Source organism: Oncorhynchus gorbuscha, linkage group LG05 (genome assembly GCF_021184085.1).
Source record: "Oncorhynchus gorbuscha isolate QuinsamMale2020 ecotype Even-year linkage group LG05, OgorEven_v1.0, whole genome shotgun sequence".
Taxonomy (NCBI): Eukaryota; Metazoa; Chordata; class Actinopteri; order Salmoniformes; family Salmonidae; genus Oncorhynchus; species Oncorhynchus gorbuscha.
In genome coordinates, this window is record NC_060177.1 from 19,124,378 (window position 1) to 19,137,251 (window position 12,874).

Genomic DNA, 12,874 nt, shown 5'->3' on the forward strand with positions numbered 1-12,874 from the left:
TTATTTCCATCCTTCCTCCTCTTATTTGAAATAAAGCCCCCAGTTTAAGTTGCTACAGGGTTTGGAAGGTTTGACATTTTTGCTTAACACACAGAATTCCTTGGCTAGGCCCTTCACAGAACCTTAAAAGGACACAAACAACGAGAGATTGAATTAACTACACATAAATTATCCCCAACCTGCCTTCTTAAAATAACATTTGTTTGCTATCAGCGAGAGAAGCACTGTGAGCCATTCCCTCAGAGATTCCCAAGCCAATCTTTTTTTGCTGTATAATAGGTTTTTAATTTAAATGTAAGATCAGAAGAAAGAGACCCTTGCTGATGGTTGAGATACAGTGGAGATGTTTACAGGGGGCTGAGAGGCCCTGGGCAAATTTAATTAGCCGCTAATAACACACACACACACACACACACACACACACACACACACACACACACACACACACACACACACACACACACACACACACACACACACACACACACACACACACACACACACACACACACACACACACACACACACACACACACACACACACACACACACACACACGTGATATTCCATAGAGGTACATGGAACACAGCCCTGAAATACACACTCAAGCCAAAAAGACATCACCAGTCTAAAAGATGTTGGATCCACCAAAACAAAGTTCATCTGCAGACTAAATGAAGTACCCATAAACCATTGCTTTCTTGGATGGTCTCACACACACACAGTGGCTCATAAAAAATAAAAGACTTTTCCTCTTTGAGTGTTTATGATTATTCTGTGAGCGAGCGGAGTGGCAGTGTTCTATTTAAGACACATAATTAGTGACTTGGCGTTATGGGTGAATGATGAGGAAACAGAGGCTGGGACATTCTGTTTATGAGGAAACAGGGCTGCGTGGAGGCTGGTGTGGTGCAGCCTTGTAAAGACGGCCTCACGTGTGGAGTGGGTGTGGCAGCCGGCAGGGAGACAGCACAGGGTGCGGATGGCGCAGGACAGTGCCTTGTAACAGGGGATCACACACTTGCACACACACGGCCACACAAGTTGGTGTGTGTCTGAGCCCGGAGACTGGGCCGGGCCGGGCTGGGAGGAATGGGCGATGGGGAGGCTCCCACTCACACGGCCACACAGGCTGGTGTGTCTGAGCCCGGAGACTGGGCTGGGCTGGGAGATGGGAGGAATGGGCGATGGGGAGGCTCCCAGTCACACACACACCCTACCACCTGTGTAGAGGGCCTGGGTGTGGACTGTGTGAATCCTTCGGAGCTTGTGCCCGGCATCAAAGTGAAGATGCCGGGAAGTTACAGCAGGGCTACTTCTCATGCTCATCTTCCCATGGTTGGCCCTTTCTCTAACGGTTAATGTGTCAAAGTTATTATTCCTCTAAGACAGAGATGAATTGGAAATTCACTACAAACAAAATGACCTCAGTAACTGTGAGAATTAAACCCTTTTATGAAAGATGAACGTTCCTTAGCTGTAAAACATTTAGTCTTGTGCCAGTCCCTCCTTAACCCTTTAAACCCCAGTGAGTCAGAGTCCTACCTTAGAAAGCTGAGAAAACACCCGTCTAGGAGAACTGGAGCCGGTGGGCGACTCCCCAGGTGGCACCTCATCCAGCGGCCTGACTGTCACCCTGTCTGAGGGGGTGTGTGGCCTGTGGGGGGACAGTGGTTTGAAGGTGGGGACAGATGGGGGGACTTCACAGGGGGAAGGGGGCACAGAGATGGAGCGAGGCATCTCCACAGTGACCCTGAAGGAGGCTGTGTCCAGAAAGTCTGGCCCGGTGTAGATGGGCGCCGTGGGGCTGCCGTGGCGGAACTGCTGGCGCTGCTGCCACTCATACAGCTGCCACACCATGCCCTCCTTGGTGGCCATGCGCTCATCGGTGGACATGCGGAAGTGGCTGAGCCGGTCGTGGGCGTATTTGTAGTCGCTGGGCAGGTTGCGGGGCGCCGAAGGGGAGCTCCCGCCTGACGGGAGTCTGGGAGTCTTTGGCAATGTCTGGCAGGCCTCTACTACCATGGCCTTAGGCTGCAGGGGAGGCGTCCGCCGAGGGAGGGGGAGGGCGTACTCAGTAGTAGGTGTGTTGCTAAGGTTAGGAAACAGGGATAGACCCTTTTACAAACTGTGCAGTCTACTTATTTCACCAGGTACATAAATGAGCATCAATACGGAGTAGTAACTAAAGTGCATTTAAGTATCAAAAGCCATTCAGGCATGACCACTTTATTTCAACAAACTTTACAGTGAAAAAGCAGTTCAGAGCTGAGACATTCACAATCGCCACCAGGGGGAGACATTTATAAAAAGTTTGTTATAATACCGTATGTCAATTGAATGGTTGATATTGGGGAATGGGTTGAGGCTATAGTTTGCACAGCAGGCTGCTAAGGGGAGAACGGATCATAATAATGTCCGGAATGGAAAAAAGGGAATGGCATCAAACACATAGAAACCATGTGTGTGATGTATTTGATACCATTCCACCTACTCTGCTCCCACCATTACAGCGAACCCGTTCTCCATAATTAAGGTGCCACCAACCTCCTGTGATGGTTAGGGTTATCATCACTGAAGCTTAAGATTAAGGTTAAGATTATGCTCAGGATAAGAGTAAAGATTAGATGAGTAATGTAAGTCTTCTGACTGACCTCTTGGGATCTCCCTTCTGTACATTGACCCAGTGCTCCACCTGAGCCAGAGCAGTCTTCCTCTGCACCTGCTTCTCTGTGGCTGTCCGTGGGACAAGGCCCCTCTTATACACAACGTTCCCATTCTGCTCAGGGGGCAGTGTGGCGAGGACTTTGTGGGCCAGGCCATTCCTGGGGTGTGAGGGGCCAGGGAGAGTGTCTGGGGAGAGCCTGTCCACCTCTACCTCCGTGGCTGGATGGCTGAGCTTTCTAGGAGCCTCCAACACGTACCTCTCCTCGTCCCCCTGGCTCAGTCGGATCTCCCCCTCCGGAGGCTCTCTCTCTCGGGCCGCTGGAGGCTCCCTGAACGCGACTGGGAGGGGCTCTTACTGGTGTTGTTGTTAACGTGGTTGGTCTGTGGTACTGCCTGCTGCACTGACATCTCTGGTCTCTCTGTGACTGTCTCTCTGTGACTGTCTCTCTGTGACTGTCTCTCTGTGACTGTCTCTCTGTGAGGGGTGAGAGGCGATAGAGGTCAACAGGGATACTGGACTATAACAGAGGCACGTTTCAGTTACCTAGGCTAAAGACAATGGCCAAACCTGGCATTAGAAACAACTGACATGATTAATCAGCTCAGTGTGACATGGTTAGTGACAAGTTAATATACTGAACAAAAATATAAAACTCAACATGCAACAATTTCAACAATTTTACTGAGTTACAGTTCATATAAGAAATCAGTCAGTTGAAATGAATGAATTAATTTTCTATGGATTTCACATGACTGGGAAGGGGAGCGGCCATGGGTGGGCCTAGAGGCAGTTTATGGTAGAGAAATTAACATAACATTATCTGGCAACAGCTCTGGTGGACATTCCTGCAGTCAGCATGCCAATTGCACGCTCCCTCAAAACTTGAGACATGTCTCATTGTGTTGAGTGACAAAACTGCACATTTTAGAGTGGCTTCTATTGTCCCCAGCACAAGTTGCACCTGTGTAATGATCATGCTGTTTAATCAGTTTCTTGATATGCCACACCTGTCAGGTGTATGGATTATCTTGGCAAAACAGAAATTCTCACTATCAGGGATGTAAACAAATTTGTGCACAACATTTTAGAGAAATACGCTTTTTTTCCCACCTGAGTGATACTAGTGAAAGCATTCAAATGTCCATTAGTCGCTCTTGCTGCTGGTGAGTCTCTGATCCACCTCTACGCAGACGACACCATTCTGTATACTTCTGGCCCTTCTTTGGACACTGTGTTAACAACCCTCCAGACGAGCTTCAATGCCATACAACTCTCCTTCCGTGGTCTCCAACTGCTCTTAAATGCAAGTAAAACTAAATGCATGCTCTTCAACCGATCGCTGCCTGCACCTGCCCGGCCGTCCAGCATCACTACTCTGGACGGTTCTGGCTTAGAATATGTGGACAACTACAAATACATAGGTGTCTGGTTAGACTGTAAACTCTCCTTCCAGACTCACATAAAACATCTCCAATCCAAAGTTAAATCTAGAATTGGCTTCCTATTTCGCAACAAAGCATCCGTCACTCATGCTGCCAAACATCCCCTCGTAAAACTAACCATCCTACCAATCCTCGACTTCGGCGATGTCATTTACAAAACAGCCTCCAAAACCCAACTCAACAAATTGGATGCAGTCTATCACAGTGCCATCCGTTTTGTCACCAAAGCCCCATATACTACCCACCACTGCGACCTGTACGCTCTCGTTGGCTGGCCCTCGCTTCATACTCGTCGCCAAACCCACTGGCTCCAGGTCATCTACAAAACCCTGCTAGGTAAAGTCCCACCTTATCTCTGCTCGCTGGTCAACATAGCATCTCCCACCTGCAGCACACGCTCCAGCAGGTATATCTCTCTAGTCGCCCCCAAAGCCAATTCTTTCTTTGGCCGCCTCTCCTTCCAGTTCTCTGCTGCCAATGACTGGAACGAACTACAAAAATCTCTGAAACTGGAAACACTTATCTCCCTCACAAATCACTGCACCTGTACATAGCCCATCTATATATAGCCCAAACAACTACCCCTTCCCCTACTGTATTTATTTATTTATTTTGCTCCTTTGCACCCCAGCATTTCTACTTTGCACACTCATCAACTGTCAAATCTACCACTCCAGTGTTTTAATTGCTATATTGCATTTACTTCACCACCATGGCCTATTTATTGCCTTTACCTTCCTTATCTCACCTCATTTGCTCACATCGTATATAGACATATGTTTCTACTGTATTATTGACTGTATGTTTGTTTTACTCCATGTGTAACTCTGTGTCGTTGTATGTGTCGAACTGCGTTGCTTTATCTTGGCCAGGTCGCAGTTGTAAATGACACCTTGTTCTCAACTTACCTACCTGGTTAAATAAAGGTGAAATAAAGAATAAACATTTAAATTCATTACTGAGTTCCTCCACAGAGGGATGGGAGACTACAGGGAAGGGTTTTCAATATGTTTTTAACACCCACATATTTTCATGGAGAGGGGAGTGTAACTAAGTGAGGCTCTCTGAATCGGAGGCAGGCTGGGTTCCCCTTGAGAGTCGAAATGACAGCCATTTTGTCTTTAAACAAATAGCTTGGGGAAGCCTCTTAATCCATGACTCTATTTAATAGCTCTAGTGATGAATTTGTCCCACAGATGAATGTATGAGAGACTCTCCCTCTGCAGGGAGTCATTCATCTGAGATATAATGTATCTGATTCCCAGACCAACACATCTAACACATCACACATTTTTTTAGATTAAAAATATTGACAGGGCAGGTCCTCAATGGACAGTTTTTAACTCCGTTTCAAAGTTCAGAGCATATTCAGACATACCAGTCAAAAGTTTGGACATACCTACTCATTCAAGGCTTTTTCTTTATTTGGACTATTTTCTACATTGTAGAATAATAGTGAAGATGTCAAAACTATGAAATAACACATATGGAACCATGAAGTAACCAAAAAAGTGTTAAACAAATCAAATTTGAGATTCTTCAAAGTAGCCACCTGCATTCTCTCAACCAAGCTTCATAAGGTAGGCACCTGGAATGCATTTCAATTAACAGGTGTGCCTTCTTAAAGTTCATTTGTGGAATTTATTTCCTTCTTAATACGTTTGAGCTAATCAGTTGTGTTGTGACAAGGTGGGGTGGTATACAGAAGATAGCCCTATTTGGTAAAAGACCAAGTCCATATTATAGCAAGATCAGCTCAAATAAGCAAAGAGAAACGACAGTCCATCATTACTTTAAGACATGAAGGTTAGACACTCTGGAAAATGTCAGAAATTCTGAAATTGCAGCCCCAATAAATGCTTCACAGAGTTCAAGTAACAGTCACATCTCAACATCAACTGCTCAGAGGAGACTGCGTGAATCAGGCCTTCATGGTCAAATTACTGAAAAGAAACCACTACTAAAGGACACTAATAAGAAGAATAGATTTGCTTGGGTCAAGAAACACGAGCAATGGACACTAGACCAGTGGAAATCTGTCCTTTGGTCTGATGAGTCCAAATGTTTTATTTTTAGTTCCAACCACCGGGTCTTTGTGAGACGCAGAGTAGGTGAACGGATGATCTCTGCATGTGTAGTTCCCACCGTGAAGCATGGAGGAGGTGTGATGGTGTGATGGTGCTTTGCTGGTGACACTGTCTGTGATTTATTTAGAATTCGAGGCACACTTCACCAGCATGGCTACCACAGCATTCTGCAGCGTTTATGCCATCCCATCTGGTTTGAGCTTAGTGGGACTATCATTTGTTTTTCAACAGGACAATGACCCAACACACCTCCAGGCTGTGTAAGGGCTATTTGACCAAGAAGGAGAGTGATGGAGTGCTGCATCAGATTACCGACCTCAACCCAATTGAGATGATTTGGGATTAATTGAACCGTAGACTGAAGGAAAAGCAAGCTCAGCATATGTGGGAACTCCTTCAACACTGTTGGAAAAGCATTTCAGGTGAAGCTGGTTGAGAGAATGCCAAGAGTGTGTAAAGCTGTCATCAAGTCAAAGGGTGGCTACTTAGAAGAATCTGTTTAACACTTTTTTGGTTAACACATGATTCGTTATGGGTTATTTTATAGTTTTGATGTAAAGAACAACCCTTGAATGAGTACGTGTGTACACACTTTTGACTGGTACTGTAAACGAGTGTTAGCTAATGTTCTACTGAAATTCCAAGTTCTAGCTTGCCGTCTAATCTGTCTACATGATAATGCTGACATCCTGATAACATTATAATGTAGCACTAGCAGTAGATTCAGACAATTATTTTCAGGAGAAATAGCTTCCCTTGGAGCTTCTAATGAGCACTGAGCAGCGTTGGCCACTAGATGGTATTGTTTCACAAAACATCTGATCCAACCCTCCCTCTCAGCTGTAGCATGCCAGTCCAGATCAGCCACATTATGTATGTGCTCTGTACACTTCATTTCTCCTACACCACAAGCTGTGTCATTCATCTCACCAAACCGTAACCCGTTTAGCTAAACCATAACTTTTTCTCCTTTTAATTGAAACAGCTATTCTTTAATCCCTATATACTGCACTACTTTTGACCAGGGCCCATGAGGATCTAATCAGTAGTGCACTATATAGGGAATAGGGTGCCATTTGGGACGCAGGTGTGTCTGTGCCCTGTGACAGAGTACAGGGAGGAACCGTGTCTGTGCCCTGTGACGGAGTACAGGGAGGAACCGTGTCTGTGCCCTGTGACGGAGTACAGGGAGGAACCGTGTCTGTGCCCTGTGACGGAGTACAGGGAGGAACCGTGTCTGTGCCCTGTGACGGAGTACAGGGAGGAACCGTGTCTGTGCCCTGTGACGGAGTACAGGGAGGAACCGTGTCTGTGCCCTGTGACGGAGTAGAGGGAGGAACCGTGTCTGTGCCCTGTGACGGAGTACAGGGAGGAACCGTGTCTGTGCGGGGACTATTGGGGACAAGTATAGAGGGGACAACTAGGAATGGCCTGCAGGGTGGAAGGGAGGGACTAACCTCTTGATGCCTTGACTCTGCATGAGAGCAGCCTGGTTCATGGCTCGGATCCAACCATTCATGTCCTCCTGGGTGTCGGCACTGAAGAAGTACGTCCTCATCCCACCGTGCTCTGCCTGCGAGCCAATCACAGAGGTCTTATTGTAAATGTAGGAGCGCATTCCTGTGTGGCTCGCCTGTGGAGAGAGAAGAGAAGAGACACATCAGAACCAGAAAAATTGGAATTTTGGGATGGGAAAGATGGGATGGAGGGGTTGAGGGGTCAAAGGGTAAGTTCTGCAAATGAAGAATCAGAGAGAGCAGGTTAGCATATTAGCTCACAATGGGACTCAAAGCCATCACCAGAACTTACAAAAATAATAACAAAAACAATAGGCACCATCGTCTCTACACTAAAGTGTTCCATCGTCTCTACACCATCGTCTCTACACTAAAGTGTTCCATCGTCTCTACACCATCGTCTCTACACTAAAGTGTTCCATCGTCTCTACACCATCGTCTCTACACTAAAGTGTTCCATCGTCTCTACACCATCGTCTCTACACTAAAGTGTTCCATCGTCTCTACACCATCGTCTCTACACTAAAGTGTTCCATCGTCTCTACACCATCGTCTCTACACTAAAGTGTTCCATCGTCTCTACACCATCGTCTCTACACTAAAGTGTTCCATCGTCTCTACACCATCGTCTTTACACTAAAGTGGTCCATCGTCTCTACACTAAAGTGTTCCATCGTCTCTACACCATCGTCTCTACACTAAAGTGTTCCATCGTCTCTACACTAAAGTGTTCCATCGTCTCTACACCATCGTCTCTACACTAAAGTGTTCCATCGTCTCTACACTAAAGTGTTCCATCGTCTCTACACTAAAGTGTTCCATAGTCTCTACACCATTGTCCCTACACTAAAGTGTTCCATCGTCTCTACACCATCGTCTCTACACTAAAGTGTTCCATCGTCTCTACACCATCGTCTCTACACCATCGTCTCTACACCATCGTCTCTACACCATCGTCTCTACACCATCGTCTCTACACCATCGTCTCTACACTAAAGTGTTCCATCGTCTCTACACCATCGTCTCTACACTAAAGTGGTCCATCGTCTCTACACCATCGTCTCTACACTAAAGTGTTCCATCGTCTCTACACCGTCTCTACACTAAAGTGGTCCATCGTCTCTACACCATCGTCTCTACACTAAAGTGTTCCATCGTCTCTACACCATCGTCTCTACACTAAAGTGTTCCATCGTCTCTACACCATAGTCTCTACACCATCGTCTCTACACCATCGTCTCTACACCATCGTCTCTACACTAAAGTGTTCATGCAACACGCCACGTATGAAGAAGCATTGATTTGACAAGTAGTCAGTTTCGTCTGTATATTTGAAGTGTTTCAAAAGTCCTAATGCATAGAAAATTCTATCATTAACACCCTTAGGCACAAACTAATTTCACACAAACGTATAGTAACTCAACATAGCGTACCCAGTTTGCCTAGCTATAGCATTGTTACGAAGCACAACCTTTCACCCATATGCACACGAGAGACATACACAGTAAACACAGTGAGACAAGCACAACACAAAGAGAAAACTCACCCTGGTCGCTGGCTGCTACAGGCTAGAGTAGATCCGTCTCTACAGTATAGAGCAATTGGCTTGCCCTCCTGTCTGGCACCTACTGTAAATCTGCCCACCCCAACGCTAATCTCCCCATCCAGACCGGATAGGGAGCCAACGCTGCCACTGACAACCTACTGTCCAATTACAACACAGATCAGCCTTTTGCCAACACAGTTCCACCCCAAACTACTACACTGCCCAGTCCACAACTAAGACCTTTATACAGCTCTCTGCTCTCCAAACCACTCTCTCCAAACCACTCTGCCTTTCCCATTACAATACAACTTGTATCATCCAGTACTGCCCAGCATGCTAGTCCATGCATAGTCCCAGACCGTCATTTTGCCTGTACCTATTACACAACTCTTCAAAGTAGCACATTCCTGTACTCTGTTACAATATCCTTCCATCTATCCTAATGTATAATAACTCTTGAGTCTGGGTACAGCCTTGCAGCCTCAGAATGCATCCCAAATGACACCCTATTCCTTATATAGTGCACTGCTTTTCACCAGATCCCTATGGGCCCTTGTCAAAAGTAGTACACCATTTGGAATTAGGATGCCATTTGGAATTCACCCCATGTCTACCAGGATCCATCCTCCATTTACAAACAAACAGCAATCCATTGTAAATCACTGAAAACTTCTCTTTAGCGTACAACACGTGCATCCGCCATCATGTCGTGTTTCTGTTTAGTATTGTACTTGTGATCAGCTGTAGTGATCTTACTTGGCTGTGGGTTTAACAAAGCCTGTTTTGATAGCAGAGTCCTGTATTATCCAGCAGCATAGTGCCAGCGTGATCCCAACTGAATCCCCCAGAGAAAAGTGCTGAATGGACAGGCCAGAACCAGACCCATGACTAGGGTCCACATCCATACTGTCTACCACACACATCAGCAATGTGGGGATGTTTCGTGTCGGAAAAGTTACTTACTTTCCACAGTTCCTTTCACAAAAGAGTGTGATTTTAAGGTGAGTATAAATGGAGGAACCTCTGCTATTACCCAGCCCTCTCCCCTCTTTAGCATGGAAGACTAGAAGGCTCTATTTTAAGGCTCCCTTGACATAACATTAGGTGGGTCTGGTCTTAAGTTTTCATTGGGTAATGAACCTGGGTGATTTATCTACAGGCTGATCTTAACTTAAGGAACTAGAGAGCCTTTGGGGCGGGGTATCAACAGATAGACAGACATCACACTTTAACTTCCAGGACCGATTCCACTAATAGAAACCATGCCAATGAGTCAAATAAAAAACAATCAAAAAAAATCTACATCCGAAATGTTTATTCATTTTCATTTAACCTTGACTTAACCAGGAAAGCCCATTGAGACCCAGAGTCAAGGGAGACCTGACCAAGAAGGCAGCAACAATCAGTACATTACATAATTAAAATGTACAACAATATAATACAATTCAACAACATGATCCAGCCTAAAAAAAACATTTACACTGTAACAGAGTCTCCCATCAAAATGTTTAATTCATTCAGTGGCACTAACATATCTAGATGAGGTATAAATTGTAGACTATTCCATGTAGAGGTCGGCCGATTAATCGGAATGGCCGATTAATTAGGGCCGATTTCAAGTTTTCATAACAATCAGAAATCTGTATTTTTGGGCACCGATTTCCAATTATTATTTTAAAAAATAAAAATAATTTTAGACCTTTTATTTAACTAGGCAAGTCAGTTAAGAACACATTCTTAATTTCAATAACTGCATAGGAACTGTGGGTTAACTGCCTTGTTCAGGGGCAGAACGACAGATTTTCACCATGTCAGCTCAGGGGTTCCAATCTTGCAACCGCACAGTTAACTAGTTCAATGCTCTAACCATTGCACTCCACAAGTAGCCTGCCTGTTACGCGAATGCAGTAGAAGCCAAGGTAAATTGCTAGCTAGCATTAAACTTATCTTATAAAAAACAAATCAATCATAATCACTAGTTATAACTACTAATCCAGTTTAGCAGGCAATATTAACCAGGTGAAATTGTGTCATTTCTCTTGCGTTCATTGCACGCAGAGTCAGGGTATATGCAACAGTTTGGGCTGCTTGGCTCATTGCGAACTAATTTGCCAGAATCTTACGTAATTACGACATACATTGAAGGTTGTGCAATGTAACAAGAATATTTAGATTTAAGGATGCCACACGTTAGATAAAATACAGAACGGTTCCGTATTTCACTGAAATAATAAACTTTTTGTTTATTTCTGTGTGTTATTATGTTAGAATTAAGTCTGATTTGATAGAGCAGTCTGACTGAGTAGCAGCAGGCCCGTAATCATTCATTCAAACAGCACTTTAGTGCGTTATTTCCAGCAGTTCTTCGCAAGCACAGCGCTGTTTTTGACTTCAAGCCTATCAGCCTAATGGCTGGTGTAACCAATGTGAAATGGCTAGCTAATTAGCTGGGTGTGCGCTAATACTGTTTCAAACGTCACTCGCTTTTAGATTTGGAGTAGTTATTCCCCTTGCGCTGCAAGGGCCGCGGCTTATGTGGAGCGATGGGTAACTTCGAGAGTGGCTGTTGTCGATGTGTTGCTGGTTCGAGCCCAGGTAGGGGCGAGGAGAGGGACGGAAGCTATACTGTTACACTGGCAATACTATAGTACCTATAAGAACATCCAATAGTCAAATGTATATGAAATACAAATGGTATAGAGAGAAATAGTCCTATAAATACTATATTAACTACAACCTAAAACCTCTTACCTTGGAATATTGAAGTCTCATGTTAAAAGGAACCACCAACTTTCATATGTTCTCATGTTCTGAGCAAGGAACTTAAACGTTAGCTTTTTTACATGGCACATATTACTTTCTTCTCCAACACTTTGTTTTTGCATTATTTATTTGAGGCTAAATTGATTTTATTGATGTTTTATATTAAGTTAAAATATGATTTAATTCATTATTGTTGTAATTGTCATTATTACAAATAAAAAATAATTGTAAAAAATCTTTTTTTTTTTAAATCTGCCGATTAATTGGTATCGGCTTTTTTGGTCCTCCAATAAATCGGTATCGGCGTTGAAAAATCATACTCGGTCGACCTCTAATTCCATGCCTCTGGTACACAGGACGAGAAGGCAGTCTTGCCTAATACTGCAAAACAAATACATTACAAAACATATTAATCAATGAGCCGGTTCCATGGCACTAAATGATATGGCCTGGTTGTACAATACAACAGAAACATTGAAATACAGCCTGCTATAGCTAGATGTGGCTAGATAGACTGAATGTTTGTTGAATGTGATGAGGCCAACAGAAAGAAAGGCAGTGAAACTGGAGAAGAGTGTGGAAAAGGGATGGATGGGAGGAGGATGAGAGGAGGATGGCTCAGCCCAGTGTGAGACCCAGCTATCCCACGGTTCACATGGTGATAACAGTGTCCTGATGACTGATATGGAGGTAGCGGGGCCCAAATACCACTGCTACAGGGTCTAAACCCTCACAACAACCGATGTGTATCAGGCTTTGACTGATGGGTGGTTCCATATGAACTTTGTGTCGTCCAACAGATTTGACACACAGTCACATCAAGAACCAAGGTTGGCTTCAAAGGCAAACGT

General features: G+C 44.6%; 1 protein-coding gene across 1 annotated transcript in view; it reads right to left on the minus strand.

Annotated features, from left to right (window-relative positions):
• Positions 1-12,874, minus strand: part of LOC124035617 (pleckstrin homology domain-containing family A member 7-like) — a 157,141-nt gene that overhangs the window by 36,591 nt on the left and 107,676 nt on the right. Inside the window, 4 exon segments of the mRNA XM_046349157.1 lie at positions 1,546-2,092; positions 2,655-2,965; positions 2,968-3,142; positions 7,655-7,830. Of these exon segments, the coding sequence (XP_046205113.1) occupies positions 1,546-2,092; positions 2,655-2,965; positions 2,968-3,142; positions 7,655-7,830 (1,209 nt within the window).